Here is a 25,044-nt window from a genome sequence, read left to right as displayed (position 1 = left end):
AAACCAGCTGTTTTCATATTTCTGTGAGAGCGATCGCCAGCGCAAGTGAGATGGATGAAATGGGAAGTCTCCCTCATCTAGCGCTCAAAATCGCCGGCGGCTGGATCGAAATTTCTATACAAAATCAGCTGTTTTCAGATTTCCTACACCAAGAGAGCATGTATTAGCAAGAGGTAACATGTATGCCCCCATATTTTGTCAAGTGGGCCATCACTACGCATACCATCAACATCTCATCTCACTTCATCTCACTTACACAAGCGTTGGTGCTCATCAGTTTGATAGTGTGCGTAGTGATGGCCCAAGCAACAAAATATGCACGCTGGAGGGATAAACATTGTACCTCCTGCTAATACATGCTCTCTTGGTGTCAGAAATCTGAAAACAGCTGCTTTGTATGGGATTTCGTATGACGCTCGATGATAACATGTGAGAGCGGAACAGCTGTGAGCACGCTGCAGGGGAATTGATGTTACCTCTATGGCTTGGATGCTCTCTTGGTGTCGAAAATCTGAAAACGGCTGGTTTGCATGGGATTTCGCACGGGAGAGTTTGAAAATCAAAACAATGGTGATGGATGCGGCGCTCCTGGATGGCGTTTGGAATAATCGCGGAGCAACGAAGCGACGTGAGTGAAAATTGCAAAAAGCATTTCTTTCTTCAGAGAAGTCACATAACATCTTGTATATTTTACGGAAATTCGTTATTTAATTCACTTCTACTAGAAATTATTTAAATAATAATACAAAAACGCTACATAATCTTTAGAAATGTATACATATTTGTACAGTGTTCATAAACATAAAATCGCTTTTTATTCAGTTGGTTCGTCGATTTGGATTTTGTACATTTAGTTGTGAACATAATGAAATAACGTTTATCGTGTAAATAAAGCTTTTTTATCGTATTACCCAACCGTTAGCATTCGAACCCGATTGGACCATTTTCAACAACGTTTCGAATTTCCTTCTTTTCCTGACGGTGTGCTGCAATTCGTACGAGCGTGCAAAAGCCGCCCCACAGTCGGCCCACGGACAGTGAAAGGATAGTGTACCGGTATTTAACAGCTCGTGCGCATTCAGATGACTATGGCGTGTGTAGGAACGTCCTGACTGTCTCCTGCTGCAACGTTCTTTCCATCTTCATTTGTCACTTGGTGGCGATCGCAAGGAGCTTCCTTCTCCACCGTGATATTTCTCGTGCTCTGTTAGATGCCGCTCATTGAAGTACAGCTTCTTGCAACCGGGATGCACGCAGGAATAAACTCTTACCGAAGAATCAACTCCGGTGGTGGTAGAGGCGCTATTGGCAGCTGACAAACCCTCCCCAACCGATCCGGTAGGTTCATCCTGTAATAAACACCGTAGCACTGTCACACTCGAGCCAAACGATAAAACAACTACTTCTGTATCACTATTTTCTTACGGGAAATCGTCTACTTCGGGAAAGTAGATTAATTACACGTTCTTCGTACTATTCACTGTTATTTTCGCATTGTCCAGCAAGCATGCGAAGCGTAAACAACTTGTTTACATTCAAAACGTCAAATCAGCACGACGGAAAGTTTGAGCGAGCTGAAGAAAGCTTTCCGTTTCATCCATCTCACACAAGCGATCGTGCTCATGAGTTTGATAGTATGGGTAGTGATGGCTCAGGTGACGAAATATGCACGCTGAAGGGGCATACATGTTACCTCTATGGCTTGGATGCTCTCTTGGTGTCGAAAATCTGAAAACCGCTGTTTTGTATGGGATTTCGTATGACGCTCGATGATAACATGTGAGAGCGGAACAGCTGTGAGCACGCTGCAGGGGAATTGATGTTACCTCTATGGCTTGGATGCTCTCTTGGTGTCGAAAATCTGAAAACGGCTGGTTTGTATGGGATTTCGCACGGGAGAGTTTGAAAATGAAAACAATGGTGATGGATGCGGCGCTCCTGGATGGCGTTTGGAATAATCGCGGAGCAACGAAGCGAAGTGAGTGAAAATTACAAAAACCATTTCTTTCTTCACAGAAGTCATATAACATCTTGCTTATCTTACGGAAATTCGTTATTTAATTCACTTCAACTAGAATTATTTCAATAATAATATAAAAACGCTACATAATCTTTAGAAATGTATACATATTTGTACAGTGTTCATAAACATAAAATCGCTTTTTATTCAGTTGGTTCGTCGATTTGGATTTTGTACATTTAGTTGTGAACATAATGAAATAACGTTTATCGTGTAAATAAGGCTTTTTTATCGTATTACCTAACCGTTAGCATTCGAACCCGATTGGACCATTTTCAACAACGCCGTAACGTTTCGAATTTCCTTCTTTTCCTGACGGTGTGCTACAATTCGTACGAACGTGCAAAAGCCGCCCCACAGTCGGCCCACGGACAGTGAAAGGATAGTGTACCGGTATTTAGCAGCTCGTGCGCATTCAGATGACTATGGCGTGTGTAGGAACGTCCTGACTGTCTCCTGCTGCAACGTTCTTTCCATCTTCATTTGTCACTTGGTGGCGATCGCAAGGAGCTTCCTTCTCCACCGTGATATTTCTCGTGCTCTGTTAGAAGCCGCTCATTGAAGTACAGCTTCTTGCAACCGGGATGCACGCAGGAATAAACTCTTACCGAAGAATCAACTCCGGTGGTGGTAGAGGCGCTATTGGCAGCTGACAAACCCTCCCCAACCGATCCGGTAGGTTCTTCCTATAATAAACACCGTAGCACTGTCACACTCGAGCCAAACGATAAAACAACTACTTCTGTGTCACTATTTTCTTACGGGAAATCGTCTACTTCGGGAAAGTAGATTAATTACACGTTCTTCGTACTATTCACTGTTATTTTCGCATTGTCCAGCAAGCTTGCGAAGCGTAAACAACTTATTTACATTCAAAACGTCAAATCAACACGACGGAAAGTTTGAACGAGCTGAAGAAAGCTTTCCGTTTCATCCATCTCACACAAGCGATCGTGCTCATGAGTTTGATAGTATGGGTAGTGATGGCTCAGGTGACGAAATATGCACGCTGAAGGGGCATACATGTTACCTCTATGGCTTGGATGCTCTCTTGGTGTCGAAAATCTGAAAACCGCTGTTTTGTATGGGATTTCGTATGACGCTCGATGATAACATGTGAGAGCGGAACAGCTGTGAGCACGCTGCAGGGGAATTGATGTTGCCTCTATGGCTTGGATGCTCTCTTGGTGTCGAAAATCTGAAAACGGCTGGTTTGTATGGGATTTCGCACGGGAGAGTTTGAAAATGAAAACAATGGTGATGGATGCGGCGCTCCTGGATGGCGTTTGGAATAATCGCGGAGCAACGAAGCGGAGTGAGTGAAAATTGCAAAAAACGTTTCTTTCTTCACAGAAGTCACATAACATCTTGTTTTTCTTTCGGAAATTCGTGTTTTAATTCACTTCAACTAGAAATTATTTAAATAATAATACAAAAACGCTACATCATCTTTAGAAATGTATACATATTTGTACAATGTTCATAAACGGGTTAATAGAACCCGGGGCTCATAGCACTGTAACCGGGCCGATTAGCTAGTTGTATCAAAGTGAACAAATACTTAAACAATTAGGGAGATACAATTTCTCAACTGTGTAACAAAAAAAAACAGAGAAGCAAGCTTGAAGTTGGATGAATGTATTCTTTTTTTTCGCGCAACCAATTCCGCCTACTGATCGTTATAGAACTGTTGCGAGTGGGAGTAGAGCTCTGTACATTATTATTCATGTTTTGGGAGTTATGATCTCTTTCAAGTACTTTTCCTAGTTTAAAAGGCTGCAACATGTAGCTATCGTTTTGAGTGTTTCCATTTTGTTCGGAACGGTACATTTATTTACAGTATAGACATGATAAAATCGCATTCTGTGTAGCTATCATCCTGAGGTCGGTTGAATTTCATTTCCCTAATATCCTACACGTCGTTTTGTCATCCCGCTTTGCTGTGATCGCGTATAATATCAATGGTAGTAACATGGCAATTCAAATGGGTTGATTGTGCTTTTGCTCATTTCCGTAACTTCTTTCTAATCATTGGCAAAAATAGAACAGGAAAAGGATGAATAAATTGAAATTTTTAATAGGGCCGAGCATACTTTTATACCAACATGAATTTTAGAACCGCAAAACAGAGCTTGTCGTCTAGTGGATGTAATACCTAGCTAATATTGCTTGTGTCCCTGATGTTAATTTGTAGTCAGCAATTATGATCTTTTCTTTTCTGTATTCTTGATTAATGTGTTGATAAAAAATATAGCGTAAGCATCAGAGACGAATCTTCCTAAGAGCGGAATAAGCAGCCTGTTGGAGTGCCTGCCAACAACCAGTAAAGGATTTAACGGAAGGCATGAGAGAAAAAAGGTTTCTAAAAGTCCTCTCCCCATCTGCTTGTTTTAATTGTTTTGCTAGTGGAGTTTGTCCTTTATGCTGTCCCTCTTGTCAACCGTTTATTCGCCTAATGGTGCGCCCCTGGCTAATATTCCGTTCAAGTTGTAGAAGGAACTTTATCCGTAACTAGTTTGAATATTTAAAGTATTACATTGCTGACATGAAAAATATAAAACACAAACCCTCTGAATCTATTGGTGCCTATTACATGACCTATATGACCTCGCATAATTACACTTTAAAACGAATACGTACAATTAAGCCATCCACCATTAAGCCATATGCGCGTACGGGCGGCTAGGACATCCGTGTCTGGGTATTAATCTTCTGCTCCCTGTTCATTCTGAATCCGAACCGTCGCTGCCTTCATTATCGCTGTCCTCGAGTTCTGGCATAGGGAATCGCAGGATTGCTGCCACACCGGTTAGCTGTGCGAGTTCTAAAACCAGAGAACGGATTTTCATTACATTTCCGCACATTACAAGTATAAAGAGATGATAGCGCCTTACGTTCACCCGAGACGTGCATGCTGGAGAATATTTTCACCTCACCACCCGAATCACGGACCGATTCCACCAGCTGAACGTATTCCTTGCGTGTAGCCACGTCCTGACATCTATAAAAGGCAAGAGGTTTTAAGAGGTGAGAAAAAATGTTTTTACAATCAAATCAAATCGGGGTGCAAATGATCTACAACGCGCCCATTGGTAGCATCAGTGAGGGCCAATGTTTACAGCATATGTTTGTGACGAAATCTGGCACGTCCAACGGGGATTGGAACTACCCAGACGCCATCACGTCTTAGACGCCAGGAGACATTACGAATCGCGGAAAGCAAGCAAGTCAAGATCTTCTAAAAATAGGGAGGCCGACACTGCGTCGAAACAGCCATTTGAGCGATGAATCACTTTTAAAGGTTACACCCAATATGTTGTCTTTAAAGAGCATTTCTCTTAATGCTGGTGTACAGGTGTAATAATACAGGTGTATTATTGGTTCAAATGTTCCTGATAAAGCAGCTAGAAATCGATTAATGTGGAGCCTGAGCACGATCACCTGATCTATTCACCGATTAAGTAGCATAGCTTAGCTCGCAATCTAGTAAACACGGAAAACGTGACCATCGCAACGATGACGATTTATGAGCGGTGTCGTTATTTGAGGAGGGTAGACACGGCTCTATTTATAACACCCGTGATTTTCAAATTTCAACCCCATTTTCTTCTTGCTAGCGCTTCCATTTTTCCGACCACGCAGAAGAGCACACACGAGACACGATCGTCGCCCGATTGGTGGTGTGCTGGTGGAGGTGGAAGAAACCGCACCATGTGTGCTTTATGGCATCAAACCGCGTGTTTCAGGTCTCAGCCGGTGTGTTCCTTGTCCTAAAATCGATCCGCACTAGAAGCGGATAAACAACGCGATCTTCTGCTTCGGGGAAACACGGGTCGCGTAAATCTTACAGAAAGTGAACAGATTTAATTTGTTTACAGCAATCGATTCAAAAAACGAAAGTGTGTCTGTGCAGGTGTGTTTGTGTAGATGGTGAAACAACCTCCTTTAGCAGAGAGCATTGCATTCCTAGGGATGCATTCTGATGCTGTTGGATGCTGGTGCCGAGATATGCTGTACAGATTTTCCTATTCGCTTTGGGTGAATCTAATTCTGGTTCATAAATCTGAATGGATCTGTGAGTCAGAATGAATGAATCTGAATCGCAATTCCTTAAAGATTCATAAATCATCTAAAATTTATGATCTCCAGCTATGAGTTGGGTGCCCAACTACCATTCCGCCTTAGAACACCAAGGGGCTTGATCCGCGGAAGATTCATGAATCTTTTGTGAATCGATTCCTGATATGTATGACTTCTGACTAGCGATTCATATGAATGACTCTTCTCAAAAGATAGAGTGTAACGACATCTTCAAATATGGTCTAAAATAATTTGGACACCATGTTAGGGCACCCGGGCGTACGTGTGCGGCCAAAAAGAAGATTACGGGCGGGAGCCTTGCAGCGCGGACTGTTGGTTGAAGTAATTATAGCCCTCTGTACCTGTATTTCCCAACCTCCCTAGCGAATCTGTGTGCAAAAGAGGTGATATCTTCCGTGCCGTCACCTTGGAGATTGTGTGGTCCAGCAAAAGCAAGAAAGCTACCATTTTTTGCTGTGGCCAGTCGCTACTCACACGGTGATGCTCTCGTTACAAAACATAATACCGTTGCGCTACTTGCTGGAGAAGGAAGGGTCCTTCTTTTTGCTGTAGAGACCGGTTTTATGCGGGATGGGACCGTTAAAAATGGGATAGTAATTGATTGTGAGGTATGTTTGCTTAAGTTATTAGCGGGTACCGTAGCGTAGTGGATGCACTGCAAAAGCGAAGTCTTTATTTTGGCAAACTTATTCTGTTATGAACAACATTTAAGTTATATCCCAAGTCTATTGAGACAGGCTTAGATCTACAAAAGCCCTTCACAATCACCATTAATGAAGATCATTCAATAGAACGCTTGAGCATCATAATGTTAATTTTTATCAGTTCTTATATGAAAGATCAGAACCACACGATTTCTATGTAGATCAACGGGAATCCGCTGTTGAACCGGTTTACCGCCACATACATTCCGAAAACCGGTCTCAGCTGGATGAGCAAGAGTAACAGCGAGAGTGAGAAAATGCCGCGAGCGAACCGGTTCGGTTCATTCGTTCTCTCTCATAGCCCATAGCTCTAGCGTTTCTCTCTCAACGGTATGACTACCGATTTTTTTGCGGGGACTAGAGATGGGCAAATCGAATCCAAAAAAAATTAAATGTTACATTATGAAAATAATGATAGTATTTTCCCAATACATTACTTGTTTCTATAAATTTTTTATACTAGATTAATAATTTACTAAAAGAATCATGCAGACGGAAATCATTATAAAATTCGATTGAGTTATTAAAGTTCGTATTCAACATCGTTAATCCAATTAAACTTTTTGGCAGAAAGATTAATCCAAGATAAATCAACGATTAATCCATGATTAATCAAAAATTAATGTTATTCTAAAATAAATCGTGTAAAATTCACTGAATCATCCGAATGCCCATCACTAGTAGCATTACTGCGCTTCGGCCGCTTGCGTTCGCGCGTACTTTGCCACATTGAACATCAACAATAGTAACGGACGCGGGATCGTACCAACCGGTTAAACGTGCCGCGGGAGCCTACCGTGAGACTAAACTCCAACCTTTTAATTCCGGGTTTCATAACAACACAGGGAAGCGCCTCGCAGTGAATGCCAGTTCGGTGACAACATTTAACTCATCGAAAAGTGAAATAAGAATCTCAATCAACTGCACAGTAGCCATAAAGAAAGAGTGTGTAAATAAGAAAATGTCAAATCGCGTATCTTTACCAAGCCAAGAAAAGTAAAAGTTACATCAAACAACAGCAAAAAAGGTAAACAAAAATGTTTCTCAAAGCTCGGTTGTCGCGAAAGTCACGTATTACGATTTAAATTCGTGTGAACGAACACTAAAAAAGCAGTTGCAGCAACAGAGCCCCAACAGGAACTGTGTGGTGTGGTATATTTTCATCGCCGACTTTGTTGCCCTATTGTGGGCACGTGTTTTGGGTGTATAGAGAGTGTGGTGTTTTAATGCGCCAGAGTGGAGAAAGTCGCGTGCGCCGGGTGGTTCCATGCTTTCTATGTCGCTGGGTTGTCTCTTTTTCTCCTTACCACGGTTCCCAGACGGCTAATGATGCGCACATATGGTTTTCAGTTGCACCCCGAGCGAGATTTCGTCGCCCGATTGTTGGTTAATTGATGTAAACTGTAGCCAGCACTGCGGAAAAAATCAACCCAGCGAAGTGATCTGTCATGCTGGGGCTTTCTCTGCGGGAAAGGTGCGGAAATCCGCACGACATAATAACGACCCACAACACAGTGGCGGTAGTGTGTTTTCATCATAGTGATCGTGAAAAGGGAGTTTTAAACTTCTTCTTGTCGTAACGATCCACTAGAGGCATGCCTGTCTCAATTCTGGCTTACTAGATTTATTTTTCCGCAAAGCCGAAGAGTCAGTCATTGGCTACCGGTGGGATTTTGGTACACTACCGGGACGCCCAGCTATAAGGGAATTTTAAGTACAATTTAAATATGTGGAACTGTGGACTTATGCGCAGATGGATCGTTAAACCCACTCTCCACCACTAATGAATCGAAGATCGAGCGGAGATTTATCACATTACAGCTTGTAATTAGCCGTAGGAGGCCGCAGATCACTGGAACTGGTAATTAACTGCAACTGTACTCGGTTCGACAAATGACCGTGTTCCTTTCCGTACTTAACGTCCAACACAAACAGAACTACCGTGATAGAATGCATCATGGCCTGCTACTTCGTGTGTTTCTTTGCACGATGGTGTTTCTTACAGTGATCTTTCAGCGAAATATGAGCACCAGGCACAGAGACAGAACAAATTCTTCACGTTCTTGGTTCCGTTTGGTGCGTGATTCTAGAATCATGTTCGCCCCAAAGAGTCACACAGTGGGTGTACGCAAATCCTGTCCAATCTTGGATATACAAAGGAGGCACACGCTCGAGATAGAAAACCCCACACAATTCGGTTATACATTTCGTGCGCTTGCCGTGTCATAGATCCATTAAAAAGTCACTCAGATTGGACGATCAGGCAGGTTTTTGTTTGTCTTTGTTTATTGTGTGTTTGCCACGTCCTGCAGCCTACACTAGAGCAGCATAGAGTGTAGGTAACACGTTTCTGCCCATGATTTGTTGTTGAGTTGTTGTGCATTTGATGTGTCTACAGATGATAGATTAAAATTCTTATCGCGTCCTTTAGTGTCTGTCCCGAGTTAAATTCTCTCTGTCAAGGTCTGTTGGAATTCCACAACGTAACGTACACAGCGTTCGTGTAAAATCCGTGTTGAGATGCGAAGTAAAAGGTGCTGAGTCAACCGGTAATGTAATGATCGCAGCTGAACGCAGCTTTTGGTGACAAATACTTGTGAAGGATGACCGTTTCTTTTTTGCGAGAGGGGGTAGATCACTTTGTGTACGTCAGTTATAGTTATCACATGTTGAACTTCCTGTACAAAAGTAACAGTTTTATTTTCACTGTTGCATTTGGTCGGAACCCGACAATGCCCTTATCAACGGAAGGGAGCACTTGATAAAAAGAATATTCAATACGACACAAACATTACGGTTCCGTTAGACGTAGACCAACGCAAAAGGGAGACGTATAATTGGACCAGGAAAGATCGTAGCACTGTAATTAGAGATATTAAAGATAGCGTGTATATGGTAGAGAGGGGTCTGTTTTGCATCAATGAGTTTAAGAATCTCCCTCACTCACGATAGGTTTTTTATTCGATCGTCTAGGGTTGCGAGTCAACGAAGCACGATCTCCTTAACAAGAGGGATTTAATCACATAGTAGGGTTTGTAACGTTCGACTTCAAATTTCAAATGTCTATTCGAAACTTGAGTATTCTGCTATGGTTAATTCAAGTCACAAATGACTTGCGCCTTTAAGTGAGTTATTGTAAAGTGTTTTTTTAAGTATTAGTATTAGTAGTTTCAGCAGCTAATTGTTTCAATATTCATCTCAGTTTGTTTTCCAAAAAGGTTCCATTGCCTGCCTTACTGCCATTGCCCAACAGTTGACAGTGCACCCTGCGCTTCTCGCATCAATTCCATCCTTCCAACGATTCACGAGCTTAAAAATACTGAATTACCTTTTCTTTTGCTCTTGCTTATTCTTTCAAAACGCTTACAGGGGTGGTTTCAACCTTTTCTCCACGGCATAACGCACACAAGAGATTCGCTTCGAGCGAACAGCGAGCTTCAGCAATAAGACTCCGAAACGGAAAAGATCTGGCCGGGCAACTCCGATGCACAACGTGCCCGAGATCGTGGAGTCGATGACCTTGGAGTCAGTGAGCTGAAGTAAAGTGCTAGAAGCGGTGGGAAAGCATTTGAAGTTCCGCAACAATTCCATTCTTTAGCTAAAAGGTAGTGGACGATTCTGCTGCTTGAAAGTATGCCATCCAGCACACAGACCAGTGGAGGAGCAGTAAGTCGACTACCAGTATCGGAACGAAAGCCGGACTACTTCATCGGTACTAACGGACGGCCCATATTAACGTCCCATTTCACTGCGATGCATCGAAACGGTCGTTTAAGCGAGAGCAAATCAAACAATGAAGTTACAAAAAGCAAGCTCAACAAATGCTTACACAATTTGAAGGTACGGAATGGTGGTGGCGGTGGAGGAGGAATTCCCACCGGTAATAGCGATCGTCACGGATCCATCGTCACCAGCAGCAGGAGAGCTAGTAATAAAAACGAAAATGATATAACAACGATACCCAGGTACAGCACCACCGGAGGTCGCTGTAGTGTAGCGCTCCCACACATTTCAGGATCAACTCGTGCGACTGATACCGGTCGGCACTCGATTGGACCAGCCAGCGGGTGGTGTTCCGTGGCTAGCGCTCATCAAAATTCCGGTTCGTACTGTGGGCCGCCGACTGATCGAAGTCGATCAACTACATCACCGACTTCTTCACGGTTGCTTACCGCTCGAAGCAGTATGCAGCAGTACCGGCCAAATACCACCAGCACAAAACGGACCAGTGCGGGATCTCCAGAAGTCGCCGAAAGTTCGCTCGTTCTACAACAACCGTGCAGGTAGGTTGCGTGCGTGGAGTCAATCAGCTAAGCAATCAGCAGGGAAAACAGCTTTTACTTTTCACACCCCATCTGCTATTTATTCAGATAAGACGTTGACTCACTCACACAATATACCGTGGGGTTTTGATTGATCGTGGTAATCACATAGTGTTTTAAATTTTTAACGTGGAGAAGTTAAATAGCACTGTAAAGATAAATTCGTTTGTGGATCAATTTGCATTGAAAAACCTACTAACTTCTCAGTAGAACAACTTCAACTTTACACCTGGTGCTCAACGGGGGTGCTCAACCCCATCGTGGTACGGGGGGGGGATGAACCAGTTTAAATCGTGCGCGCTACAAATGTGCCTTGGCCGTTGTACTATCGTTGGCACATAAAAAACGAAGCGCAAAAAAAAAACACTTGTGGCAAGTATGCAAATGGGTCACACAACGCAGATGGTGGTTTCAGGTTAGTGTAGTGTATATGGTGTTGCTGGGTCAGCGTTACTATTGCCGGGGTTTTGCTTTAAATCGCACTAAACAGTGAGGCTTTTTGCATAATGAATTGGAAGAGGGTGATCCCGTCATTGTTTTTAGCATAGTCCACATCAACAAACCCAGATTCGAAAGTGACCCAGAGGATTGTTTTGCTTCGAATGGCAACTGAACGGGGTGCTTGTTTGTTTGAATTGATGAATGGAATGTACGTTTTTCGATTACATAGCGAACCTATATCTTTCCTAGCGCATTATTAAGTATCATACGCTATGCATCTTCCTGCATTCCTCAAAGTTGTTAAAAAGAAATTACACTACTTGTTTACTTGTTAAACAAGTTTGCTTTTAACGAATGTGGATTGTTAATGATATCCCGGACATCTTTACTAGCAGGATCAACGAATTGTTCAAATTCCAAGAGTTCCAATGGCAAGTATCGTACTATCAACACTTCAAGCGATACAAATACCCAACAAGGAAAATTGCCAAGAGAGTCGCGTAAAGCTTGCGGTACTGCAAAAAACATGCACCGATAGCGTAACCACCACCGTGTAAAGCAGTGCCTTATCGAACTGTACTGATGTAACGACAATCGTTAAGTCAAGAAATAGCGGAAGTATCTTTCGTACTGAGCTGGCAAAACGGGGCTTACTTTTTTGGTCGTATGTTGACCAAATATGACAACTGAAATGATAAGAAGAGACATAATGTTGTTCTCTCCCTCAAGAAATGCCGCCCCATATTTTTTATATGCGACTAACTGTTTCTTATCGCACGTTTTACACTGATACCAATTGAATTTTTCGGTGTATTAAGAATCTCTTGCTTTTGATTTCGCTTGGAGTAGGATTTGGCGATAAGCATCGTGCAGTAATTGAGCTAATAGAAGAGCTTCTTAAGTGGCTTATCGATTCGACGTGCTTAAGATTTGCAGGAGTACTTGAGATTTTCCCCGCCGGGTGCTCCATTAGCGTGCCATTCCCGAAGTGAATCACTTCAGCGTGTTTATTGGGTGGCTCGTTTGGCGGTCCGTCTAGAGCGGAAGAATCTCTTCTTACTCCGGCCAATTGATCAATTTATTTACCATCATGACGTATGCTTATTATTCGCCAATGTAACCCAACAGACACATACACGCATGCTCTAGTGCAGCGAATCTTTCGCGAAACAATAATTACAGGGTGTGTAGTGTTCCCAATCAATTCAAAAGCAGCGATTACCACCCCACCAAGAGAAACTATCCTCGCTAAAGGTGGTGAAGGCGGTTCCAAAATTCAACTTCAACAACCCTAGCGTGACCGAAACAATCGATACGTCTCCCACGTCGTTGAGTCGGTAATCAAATTAAGTGCATAAGACATTCAATCAATTGGGATTGGTTACTGTTAAATTGGTTCTTCATCTTCAACCGGGGAAGGAGGGATATTGGGAGAGTAGCGTTTCCCTTTTGCGGATGCGATACATTAAACGAAATTCGCTAGCAGCTTTGTTTTTCGTTGGCACTTTAATTTTGGGAGGCAACACAAGTGTAACCTTTTTTGGGCAAGCAGCGTGCGGGTAAGACATTGCCGTGAAACGGCCATGATAGGAAGAGTGAAGCGATCGGGAGACAACTGATATTGAATAACAATTGATCGCATACCCGCCGTTCAAGTGTGCCTTATATGTATCGTTGCTGGGTAGCAGAGAACGATAAGGTCATGGTATATTTATCTTCTTTTAATTCCATCCAATGTATCCTTTTGGAATGGAGAGAAACTACTATACAGCCAATAAATCTTTGATTTGAAAGCATTGACATATAATTTAATGATTTAGTGTCAAGGAACTGATAAAGGACTAAGTATCCTTTGATTGCGAGGTGCGTTTTAATCAATTCATTTACTAATTTAATTGTTTTACTGTCTTTCCAGATATTCCAATCATCACAAACTGCTGGACAATCGGTTAATGAATCAGCGAAGCTACGATCGGAACATCTTTGGGTACGATCAGCGCATGGATCAATTCGTACTGCCACCATTGCAAATTTAAGGCATACAACTTAATGAATGATATCAAACACTTCCTACAACTATTTCATAAGGACTAGCTTTAGAATTCCTCTCCACAGATCCGAAGTATCTCGTAGAGCAATAATAACGTATTAATAAAAAAACAAAAGCGTTTCACTGACCTGAATAGATTGTCCGAAATCAGTAGCATTTCAATTGCTTGTGCGTCAGCCGCCTTGCAAACATGCTTTTTGCCATAAAAAGCCTTTGCCGGTTCGAACTGCAACGTATTGTAGAAAGTTTCCAGCGCTTTCACCTCACCTGCCGCTTTAGTGTCGGACATTTTTGCGATCACGGTTGGATCTTGTAGCACCTCTGAAATAGTAACGAAAAATCATGATTCATTAGCAAAAAATGCAGTTCTAGATGGGTTTTTGTTGCTGTACCTTTGAGAGAATGCTTGAATCCGGACGATGAATGAACCAGCATAAATTTACTTTTATTATCTATCAGCACCTGGGAGGGGATTAACAAACTGATCAAATCGTCTGCGTATGAACGAATTCGTTTCCAACACTCACCTTGTTGTCAGTCTTTACAGCCTGCTGGAACATATACTCGTAGAACTGATCCTTCACAAAGCCGGGTGACGCGATCAGGATGCATTTCACCAAGTCGAAGTTTACGTGCCGCAGTATACCCTGCATAACGGCGTCATAGAATTTGTTCAGACCCTTCTCGTGCTGCTGGACGTTTCCCTTGCGTTTGCGTGGAATCGCCACGTCGATCTTGCTTCGTACCAGCGTCATGCTGGCCGTTATCAGGCAAACATGGGCCAACCCGTCCTGCATGATCACCGCGGCTACGTCCGCATTTTGCGTTACATCACAAGCCATTTCGATGCGTTCCAGCGCGATCGTGTCCCATTCTGGCTTCATGAGTGTGAATGAGCGGTTCAACTCGAGATCGATCGTATGGTATGCTCCCATCTGCAAGCATGATATGAAGCGTAATTGGTGATGGGAAAATGTTACAGCATTTCACAGTTTCCTACTAATTGATAATACCTTTACAAATTGATTTTCCTCTATGTTGCGACCCTTCAAGCGCAGTACCTGTGCCTGCGTGTCAAAGTATATCGTTTCGACGGCAATCGTTAGTGTTGTTCGAACGCGGCTGCTGCTAGAAGAGCCTGTAGCGGTTTCATTTTGTACCTATAGGAAAGGAAGAGTAGTTCACATAGCCTCCCTAATAGTCCTAAATCCAAATCATACCTTTCGAATAGTGCTGCTACGCACTTGATCGCCTTCAGCGATGAGATTGTACGCATGCCACATATCCTCCGGTTCTTCGGGTACCAGGGTTATACTCCTGCAATGGATTAATGAAACAAATGAGAAGTTTTAGCACACACCCTGATCATACAGCGTTCAATAATGCAGGTAAATGCGCACCCATCACCCGTTTTGTCGACGTTCTTTCGGACCAGCTTCATCGTTGAAGATACACTGTGTTGTCGGCTTGCTAGTTTGGGTTCTAGTTACGGTTAGTCATTAGGCGGTCACAAATAGTGCTGGCGGTAGGCTGCTCTCGGTAAAGTTCTGCACATTTTTGCCGGTAATTTGTTTTGATCGCATCAAGAGCACGTCGACCGAAAGTTTCCACGTTCGAAAATATTTGCTGTTTTGGTAAAGTGTCAGGGCGTAAAGCGACGACCACAGCATGCAGCAGCGTTGTTTGACATTTCTGTTGAAACGAAGTAGAGCATGTTCGGACAGCTTTTCTATTATTTGTTCAGCGTTGGCTATTTATTTCATTAGTGTCCATATTTGAAAAGAGTTGAGTGTTTTTAGTATTGTGAAATAATTTTTGATCATTAATTAGACGGCTTATTGAAGAGAATATCCCGAATAGAGCAGGTGAACTTCAAAAAGATCAGGGATTCAAGGGACCAAAAAGAATCGCGTGGAAGACAACCGATTTGTGTGAACTTTTTTCTCATAAAATTATTTTGCCACTACTTAACATCGATAATGATTACAATACAAACCAAACCATTTATTTAAGTGAATTTGCTTTCATTTTCTTCCATTTGGGCCACTCCGATCGGTAAGAAATAAATCGAAGAATCGGATCATCGAGCATAATCACCCAGCTTTTGTGGCATTTAAATTGCACTTTTGTGACAACGAGTGTTGTTTACATTTGGTTTTGATGTGTTGCTTCTTCTCGATTGCGAATCCTTGCCCGATCCTTGGTTGATTGGTGTGACGTGAGGAATAACAAGAAAAAAAAGGATAAGAAAGAGCAGACGCACACGAATTACAACACAGCGCTGGGTCGCGTTAAACAACTGCACCTGCAACACCCACCGCCGTCCAAACGATGGCAAAGGATCCGTGCACGGACTTTAAGATGGAATCGCTCGAAAGTTTCGAACCACTGGTCAACCCCATCCGACAGTATCGGAACCGATCGAAGCGAACGCTGAAGACGGGTGAAGAGGTAAGAAACAGTTGGAATGGAATGTTCTGTTGCTGGAACCGAGGTGTACAAAAGATGTTTTTCTTTTGCTTTTTTGCTAGAAACTGGCGGAAGTGCTTGCCAAAATAGCATCTCTGCAGAAAAGCTCCGACAAAACGGATGGAATCGATCGGACAAAGGTCCGCACGTACAATGTAAAGCTGCGTCTACGAAAGAGTCTGCTGTACAGGTGCTTTGACTGTGGCAGATGCTTTGCCAATTCGGACTTTCTTGAGCTGCATGAAAAATCGCACACAGAGCAGGGTAAATGTGACATCGATCTACGCCAGGAACCAGCCGATTCCGAAATGAATCTCAAACAGAACGCTTGGTTTGTGGATGACTTTGGTGAGGAAGGAGATGAAGAGGGCGGTGACGGGGAGCACATCGTGCAGCTCGACTGTACGGTAGAGGAAGGCGAAGACATCTTCGACATTACGTTTGATCGTACAAAGTGCGAGAAGACGTACACAATGAAGTACAAGGTGAAGAAGGAACCGGTAGGTAAGTGTGAGCACTGTTCGAAGCAGTTCTATTCGGCGGAATACTTGAAGCTGCACGAGCTGGAACACGAGAAGTTTTTGGACATTGCAAACATTGAGCCGAGCATCAACATTATTCGGTCGCCCCGAATTGAAGAGAGCACCATGACACTGGACGATAGCTTCTACGAGGCGCTGGATGTGAATGATATTATCGAGCATAGCAGTGGTACGATCGACTGTTCGGCCGATGGTAGGCTAGCGACCGGTACAGGTATAATGCTCGAGTATTGCATCATCCCTCGGCGATCGGTCAGTGGTGAGAAAGATTTGCCCCAGGTAAAAGAGCATCCAATGTGCCAGATGGTAAGGGAAAGAGAAGAGAGAGAAAGGAAAGACGACAATGCGGCAGCTACACGAATAGTCAATCAGTCCGAGTGCCAACCAACGGTGGTAGTAAAGCAAGAGAAAGATGTGATAATTAAGGAGGAACCCATCGATGAGGAACCACCAGTGAGGATGATGGAACCCATCGACGAGCAACCACCAGTGACGATGATCAAGCAGGAGATTAAGGAAGAAGTCATGGATGGTGAAGATGAAGCCAGCAACGTTCAGCAGCATGTTGAGTTTCCTTCGGACCATTTGGAAGCAAAATATACATGCTCGAATTGCTCGAAACGATTTCGATTTCGGGCGGATTTGCTCGTGCACGAACGTACGCACTCCGGCGTCAAAGCGTACCGTTGCCAGGATTGTGCGGAAACGTTTATCTCGCGAGGAAAATTATACTTTCATTCCCTCGATCAGCATAGGAATCGTTCGGATTGAAGCAGTAGAAGCTTTGCCGAATAGTACCATTTTCAATTGAAGTAAAGCGCCAGCAGCAAAACAACAAAAAAACATAGTGTTGCCGCGTATTGGCTTGTTGTGGCTGGACAGGCTGAAGATCTAGATGTTGTAGATCGGGGGAACGCGTTCCGTTAGGGAAACAGTAGCCCCACATTACGTTCGTACTAATATCGTAAATAGTGTGTCCAATGTTTCCCTGTGTCGTTCGTTATCAGCAAGCACAAAACATAATACTCACACGCTTTGTCGCATTTCTCTTTTATTTTTTAAAATAAAATTTCAGTAAAGTAATAAATCGATTTCAAGCTGGTCACCGGTTTATCGTCGATTAACATTCCTCATTCAGCACATTGATCAGCTCTAGCATACTGTTTTGCAGTCGCATGATGACCTTTTCCGTTTCCCACCGGGGTGGTACGGATAGGTCCAATTCTGTGACCGTGTCATTGAAAGAAAACATTCGCGGCGGACAGTGCGGTGCATGCGGTTCCAGTACCATGCGCCCAATTGGTGTTGATTTTGAGAGGCATTTCTTTAGCTCTTTTGGCAATTGCTTAGCGTCGTAAGGGGCGGTTTTCAATTCATCGCTTTCATTGTCTAACAGAAAGTATGTTCGCCCGATTGGGTATGCAATGATCTCATCAATTAACAGCGATCGAAGCGCGAAACTATCGGGCTTTTGGTCAAGCAGAGGGTTTGCGATCAATTCCTCTGTAAGCTGTTCGTTTCGTAAGAATTCTTCGCACTTTTCTTCCGTTGTTACATTTACTGGTTGACGAGCTTGTTGGGGAATGTACAAACTTGGTATCCAGTCTGGATTGTGGACGTCCCAAAGCGGAGCACAATTTCCTGAGGGGAAATATCATTCAATTATTTCCAGCTGTCCAAGCGTATCATTCTGCTAAGAGCCTTACCTTTCAAGAAGTGCCGTGAACAAATATGAAGCTGATTGATGAGCGTCGTAGTGTAGTCTACTCCACACACTCGACACCACCAGTAAAGCCGCTTTTTAGCTAGTTTTCTCATCTCATCATTTGCGAAATCCGTAGTGGGGAATGATATGAAGCGAATTTTTTCCTGATTATTTTGCTTTATCGTTTGACGGTTTGTTTTACAGCTCTCGAACATGCAGGGCATTTTTGTTCGAAAAAGTATCACTAAATAGATTACGTACTTAAGACAAAGTTTAATAATTGATATTAAAACGTCGGCGAACCAAGATAAACCCTTTGAATTATTTCTTATTTTCTTTCCTGCCTGATCGAACCGAATGTAAACAAACAGATGTTTTTAGCAGGGTTACAGAAAAGGGGCTTATTTGGCGCACATGCAGTGAGGAATTGTAGCACGGTGCGCACAGGTACTAAAACAGGCAGCAAAAGAGTTTAACCTTTAGTTTTAAGCTTATTCACAGGTAAAACGCCTTGTTTTATTCCTAAACGATTGTTTAAAAAGAAGTAAAGGTACATTTTCTGCCGTGCTTTTTAACACCTTGCCAGCCCCTTTTGACTAATTTGAATTTGGCAGTTTTGACACTTTCAACGAAAGGTAGAATCACAACAAACGGCCTGCAAAACAACACGCATGTTCGCCTGGGTAGGATATTCTGCGAGAAACTCGGATTTCTTGTGCTAGTTTATTGGTTTTTACGTGTGATTTAATTCCATTATGCTTTTTTTTCGTAGGGAGCTAATAGCCATGCCCAGCTGGGTTTTGGCTATGCAACGGAGCAATGTGACAAACCACAACCATTGATCGATGGTGTACCGTTTCGTGCCCTAGAAATAGAATGTGTGGCTGCTGGCGGAGGTCATATATTGATAGGAACAACCGACGGGCGGTTATATGCCTGCGGCTGGAACAATCGTGGACAGTTAGGAGTGGGCCATTTGGATGACTGTATCCACTTTCAGCCTGTTGGCGAATATGGCTTTCGAAAGTTGTTTGCAGGATGGGACGTTTCGGCCGGGATCAATGCTTTTGGAGAGCTATTTGTCTGGGGATCGAACGTATGGCAACAGATAGCGGAATCAGGTGTGAAAAATATACCGATACCAACGCGGCTTACCCTACCAGAGAGAGGACAAGTTTTGAGGGTCGCATTCGGTTTACAGTACATGGCTGTGTTGATGGAAAGTGGAAAAGTATGGGTGTTGGGAAAGTGTAAATTCCTATCAAAGGATTACCCATTGGAACCGGCAACGAAATTAACGATACGATATCTTTCGAAAAGAGGATTAGTTCGAGATGTGGTCAGTGGAGACAATCATTTAGTACTTCTGATTGGCGATCGGAGAATTAACTGCCTCGGAGACAACAAACACGGCCAATGCTTGGATGAACACATATTACCGGAAGATGTTGTTAAGCTAGAATCGGGATGGACTCACTCCGGTTGTCTCACCGTAAATGGTACGATATACTTATGGGGACGAAACAATTATGGACAACTCGGACGACCGGGATCGGGTAATTCTGCAATGCCTGAAAAGCTTCGACTTGAAACGAATGATATGGAGGTGAAGGACTTACGATTAGGATCACAACATGGTGTTGCACTGACGAACGATGGACGTGTCTACAGTTGGGGCTGGAACGAGCATGGTAACTGCGGAACGGGAGGAACAGAAAATGTGTAAGTTAAAATAACTTCATTAAAATAAAACTCTGCCTCCAATATTGATATTATCTTATTTATACTTTGCAGATGGGTACCAACAGCGATAGATCTTCCCTTGCCCGTATCGAGAGTGATATGTGGTGCTGGTTTTACAATGGTATTCACGTAGCAAATCATTCATTGTTGACCGTCGTTGAGCCACGAGACATTTACGAACCATCGAGCCCATTTATTAACGGGCATGAATACAGAGATGAAACTGAACGCAATAAAAAGGTACACAGAACTATCAAAATAACCCACCATTAGCACAATTCTCCGAGTGAATAATAGTTCGTACGCTCGTAATAACTCATGGAACGCCTTTTTTGTGCTCCGGGATACGATCGTTTATAGGGCTTGAACGGAGTATGAGCCCATTACCGTTTTATGACACCAGTGTATGTTAACGAAATTTCGAACAAGGCACACAATAGGCATAAGAAAAGCCAATATAGCAAATATTTGGAGATTTGTTGATCACCTAACCCGTGGACATCGTAATGTTGGATCGTTCACCCCGGGGGCAATATTGAACGTGATGGCAATTTTTAGCGAAGAACAACAACGGGCACGCCTTCGATGTTGGTAGAATTACTTTTCCATTACCTTGGAGTGGAGAAGTTAGCTAACTCCTTTTCCTGAGTTATCGTTTGGAGAATCTACCTCTATAGCTGTGTTTTTGTACCTCTGCTACCTAGGCTGCAGGAGACTTTGCTCGGTGTAACCTGCGTTCGGAATTTTGCATACACCGGAGTACAGGTAGTATATCGACCGGGAAGGTAGAACGTACGGGGTTTGATTTAATAGCCAACGCCTTGGTGGACGACAGCACCATTCTTCTTGTGATCGTTATTCGAGCAACATCTCGACCACTCTTTGGTCCTTGTGTGTGATCTTCGTTTGCTAACTAGATGGGCCTAGGAAGCAGTGTGGAAGCGTCGCCCAAGTGTAATATAAAGACAAGTTCGGAGTTAGTCGGCTCACAGCAACGGCAACAGCAGTTAGACCAACAACATTGTACGCTTGAAGCGAAGCAAAGTGATCTTCAACGCGTCGGAACAATGACGAATGGCACCCTGTTTCAACCACACTTGACGGAAGTGTTTTCCAGCGGCATGGCGACGAGTACGGCACCGTTAGGCAGTGGATTCGTTGAGTACAACACAGCTCAGAGTAACAACTGGCAGAGCATGGATGCACCTCCGAGCCTTACGAGTCACCGTCAATCCCGGTCCCGACACCGGCATCTGATCGACTCGCGTCTTAACAATTCCTTCGCAGACGGTGAACCGATGGCGAATGCGGCGGAAGCATGCATTAGTGACATTCGCCGGGTGGAGGAAAACCTGCGAATGGAGAGTCGGATGTTGAGTGAGAACAATAACATCCCGATGGCACGCTGCTCGACTCCGAGCCCGGCTTACTGCTTCCACTGTGATCATGATCATCGGGAACGTTGCTGTCTGTACGTGGGCGATACACCGGAGGATGGACCGTACTATTCGCGCTGGATGCGCGACCTAGAGAATCCGACCGTAAGGCCCCAGTACATTCCGAAGATCCCGGAGGCAGTGTCGGGCAACAGTACACCGTTCTGGTTCCCGGCCTACACCTACACCAAGCCGGAAGCGATCAAGCAGAAAATGTTGGAGAAAAATCCACCACCGCCGGCAGTTTGGATGCGTCAGTTCTACTATCCAATCGTGGGCTATGGACACGAGTATCAGCTCATGAATCAGGCTACACAGGAACGACCAACACCGTACCAGCAGTATCTTCAACAGCACCAGCAAGACCTTTATCGTCTGTATCATAATCAACAGCAGCAGCAGCAGCAGCAGCAGCAACAACAACAGCAACAGGCACATTCTCCTGATACAGCCCCCTGTCGACATGGACGCAAGTGTGAAGGTTGTCCGGCGACGCTAGGAATTTCCGGAACTCCGTTCATCCAGCAACAGTTCCATCCACAGCCCAACACACAGGTAGCCGGTGATTACATGCAGCACATGCATCATCCATCTGCTTACTACTACCACGGAACCTACTACACCGGTCATCAACATCATCAGCATCTTCCGCAGCAACACTACGTCACACCGATGGGATACGCGCCAGTTCCAGTGTATCACGACGGTTACCATCATCCCGGTTACCCACTCGGCTATCAACCGATGGCATCCATGCCAACGCGGGAACCAACACCACCCTCACCGACTTCTGCTTCAACGCCGCTGTGGTTACTGTTCTGCCAGAAGCTTTCACGCAAGTTTCCCGATCGCAGTAAAAAGTCATCACCAACGAAGGGACGTTCGCCGAGCAAAAATTTCATCCATCACCACATACGGCACAATCCGACAACGGTCGCCCCATCAGCTGCAACCAGTATCACGCCCAGCATTGCACCCGATTACTATCCACCGAAGTACGCCAGCATCGATCATCATCCACACATGCAGTACCAGGGTATGGTACAACCGGTGCCGAACTATGGTCGTCCAGTTGCAGTGGGGCAGCCGGTGGTATCGCATCCACCTTACTACAGCCATGTACCTCCACCGGCAACAACACCCATGAACGATGTCGGCATGTACTACGTGACACCAACGGCGGTTAATTTGTAGACGATAAGTAGATAGGGATTGATAAAAGGGGTTCAAGTTTTGAGGGAAAGTTATTATAATTGACAAAGAGCTAGAGGCTTTCTGATCATGTTTTAAGCGTAGGGACGAATAAATTAATGTGATAAAAGGGATACGACGATGCATTGACTAAGTATTTAATTTGATGTTCTGGGGGAGGAATAGAATAGAGGATTTAATAAAACGTGGAGGATGCGGATACAAACGTTTTATGTATGATTGTTTAATATATTTTATTTTAGGTTTAATTTTTAGGACAGGGCTCTTTTAACTATACACAATAGCACTGGGAATGGGAAATTTTTCTGAATTGGAAAATTGGTACTGAACCCTGATCTCCATTCATCAAACCCTCTCGCCATGTTCATAGAGGTGTTTTTTAATTGGAAAATACATTCAACATCCCTCCATCCTCCTCACCGGTACCCAAATGCTGCTATTGAATGACTGCAACCTTTCGTTAGTGAAGAATGCTGGCATCCATACTGGTGTGATTTTGCTACCAATTGGTTATAAAAGCTTCAATTCAGCTTTCCAAAGGCCAAATCGAACATAAAACCAAACGGATTTTGGGTTATGGGGTAAAAAAAGCGTACGTATTGAAAGCGGTACGGTAGCTGTAAACGGTAGGCCCACAACAGACGTACAGCAAAAACCCTTTGAATTCTGCCAACCTAACTATCGGGACTGGGGGATGTGTTTTTTTTTTGCGTGTGTATTTATTTATGTAGCATGTAGTTATTTTTGTAAAACTCGCCAGTGCTCCTTTCGTCCCGTGCTTTGGCCTTTCCGCCAAGGTTCACGATCAATTGAGTTCGCTTTCCGGGTGAATAGCTTCCGATCGGTTGATGCGTTTTAATTGATAACCCTGCCCGGTTGCATCGTAAAACATGACGATTGATTTTTTTCTCTTCCTGGTGTGATGTTTTGTTCTGTGCTGCTGTCGCTATGTTTTGCGGAACAGTGTTTGAATTCCGAAATTCCAACTCGATTTTCACGTATTTGTTTACCGACGTTCACGACTGAATACTTCCGACGACACTTGCGTTAAAACATAAGCACAATCCTTTCGGGTCGTTAATAGAATTAGGTCGGAATCGATTTTCTTTGCCTTTAAGCCTCTAACCCTTACGCTGCCGGGCGATTAGTAGGGGTTTTGTGCTCTAATTACAAAATCATTCCTTTTTTTTTTGGGGGGATGGAAAAGGCGTTTGAGTCTTTTCGGGGGTTTTTTAGAGGACTGTGTGAAGTTTTTTTAAATGTATCTCTAAAAAAGAATGGTGAGCAGCATGGTGTATGGAGCAAAAAATGGTTATTTGCTACTTTTAGTTGTGTGAAATATATTGAAATATCGTACCGAGAGGAGGATAACTATATTTTTGGTTAAATAAAATGTTGAAAACACTGAACAACAATGTGCTTGGCAATGATTAATACTACTAAATTCAAGCCCCTTATCTCGTTTTTCCAGAGCTGTAATATCACCGTTTAATCACGCGGTGTTGCCCGACTATCGGACGACAAGAATCTTTCTCGTCAGGACCTCAAAGCATCCGAGTGAAAGGATTTCGATGGGGCAGCTACTTCTCCATTGTATTGACACAGATTTAGAATTCTTTCGCCCTACCCTTTCCGGGCAGTGGATTCTTTCCCGTTCCATGCTGAGATTGCTGATAACACTTTCACGTTTCATCCAGGCAAGGGATGTTATCGCCTTCTCTGGGTAAAGGAATCGATCTTTTCCGCTTTCGTTTTCCTCGCTTTATGCCATTCTCTCCCTAACCGTGCTTTCGTGCTCCGGACGCTGTGTGGATAAAAGCAAAATTAATTCACGTTGGGTTCTCTAATTATTCGGATTTCCTTCTTCGATTGCATATTCTACGAACATTATCGGCTCCCGGACCGTGAACCGGGACGATATTTCCAATCTGTTTTTTTTTTCTGGCCGCGATGGTTAGCGGGTATAGCTTTTGTAGTAATCATGATGCGGAAACAAAAACCACGATGAAAATCGAAAGGTTTACGATTGGTTTCGAGGAAGAAATGGAACTATAATCGAGGGAGGAAGAAAAAAACAACAACTACAATGACCATCTGCAAACAAATAAAACAGCTCATTGTTGTTGTTGTATTTTTTGTATTACAGTTAAATTTCAGACATCAGCATGATTCGAATTTCTTTTAAATGGAAATGAATGTAAAAAAACGGACTAGCAGCAAAACTCACCCCACCGTCTACTATAGGGCGCAGTATAAATTTGCTCTTTGTGAAGACGATTCCTTTTAGCTGCTCGCTTAA

The 25,044-nt window shown here is 43.5% G+C and overlaps 6 protein-coding genes across 7 annotated transcripts; 4 read left to right on the top strand and 2 right to left on the bottom strand.

Moving 5' to 3' along the window:
• Positions 1-3,621: 3,621 nt before the first annotated feature.
• On the bottom strand, positions 3,622-15,279 carry LOC128300323 (protein pelota). 2 transcript variants are annotated; one of them, XR_008287333.1, is made up of 9 exons: positions 15,039-15,279; positions 14,859-14,955; positions 14,652-14,798; positions 14,166-14,573; positions 14,031-14,100; positions 13,767-13,959; positions 4,915-5,021; positions 4,661-4,844; positions 3,622-4,044 (listed from the first exon to the last, which is right to left on the bottom strand). XR_008287333.1 is itself a non-coding variant. In XM_053036343.1 (8 exons), the coding sequence occupies exons 1-8, from the start codon at positions 15,077-15,079 to the stop codon at positions 4,744-4,746; spliced, it is 1,164 nt and encodes a 387-aa protein (XP_052892303.1). In that variant the 5' UTR covers positions 15,080-15,279; the 3' UTR covers positions 3,622-4,743. The 2 variants fall into 2 exon arrangements, 1 of the variants encoding a protein (XP_052892303.1); XM_053036343.1 differs by having other exon boundaries at positions 3,622-4,844.
• Positions 7,803-13,667, top strand: LOC128300328 (uncharacterized). The gene is made up of 3 exons (XM_053036347.1): positions 7,803-7,852; positions 10,195-11,108; positions 13,504-13,667. The coding sequence occupies exons 2-3, from the start codon at positions 10,459-10,461 to the stop codon at positions 13,622-13,624; spliced, it is 771 nt and encodes a 256-aa protein (XP_052892307.1). The 5' UTR covers positions 7,803-7,852; positions 10,195-10,458; the 3' UTR covers positions 13,625-13,667.
• Positions 15,280-15,841: 562 nt separating the features above from the next.
• Positions 15,842-17,740, top strand: LOC128300322 (zinc finger protein 674-like). The gene is made up of 2 exons (XM_053036342.1): positions 15,842-16,089; positions 16,170-17,740. The coding sequence occupies exons 1-2, from the start codon at positions 15,970-15,972 to the stop codon at positions 17,418-17,420; spliced, it is 1,371 nt and encodes a 456-aa protein (XP_052892302.1). The 5' UTR covers positions 15,842-15,969; the 3' UTR covers positions 17,421-17,740.
• On the bottom strand, positions 17,678-18,693 carry LOC128300329 (uncharacterized). Its single transcript, XM_053036349.1, has 2 exons — positions 18,356-18,693; positions 17,678-18,290 (listed from the first exon to the last, which is right to left on the bottom strand). Exons 1-2 carry the CDS (start codon positions 18,576-18,578, stop codon positions 17,770-17,772), a joined length of 744 nt encoding a protein of 247 aa, XP_052892309.1. The 5' UTR covers positions 18,579-18,693; the 3' UTR covers positions 17,678-17,769.
• A 323-nt stretch (positions 18,694-19,016) lies between these two features.
• Positions 19,017-20,378, top strand: LOC128300326 (secretion-regulating guanine nucleotide exchange factor). Its single transcript, XM_053036345.1, has 3 exons — positions 19,017-19,037; positions 19,127-20,076; positions 20,149-20,378. The coding sequence occupies exons 1-3, from the start codon at positions 19,026-19,028 to the stop codon at positions 20,228-20,230; spliced, it is 1,044 nt and encodes a 347-aa protein (XP_052892305.1). The 5' UTR covers positions 19,017-19,025; the 3' UTR covers positions 20,231-20,378.
• A 636-nt stretch (positions 20,379-21,014) lies between these two features.
• On the top strand, positions 21,015-22,867 carry LOC128304440 (putative uncharacterized protein DDB_G0291608). Its single transcript, XM_053041627.1, has one exon. The coding sequence runs from the start codon at positions 21,015-21,017 to the stop codon at positions 22,725-22,727; it is 1,713 nt and encodes a 570-aa protein (XP_052897587.1). The 3' UTR covers positions 22,728-22,867.
• The last annotated feature ends 2,177 nt before the right edge of the window (positions 22,868-25,044 follow it).

Source organism: Anopheles moucheti, chromosome 3, assembly GCF_943734755.1.
Source record: "Anopheles moucheti chromosome 3, idAnoMoucSN_F20_07, whole genome shotgun sequence".
Lineage (NCBI taxonomy): Eukaryota > Metazoa > Arthropoda > Insecta > Diptera > Culicidae > Anopheles > Anopheles moucheti.
This window is presented reverse-complemented; position numbering and strand designations above follow the sequence as displayed.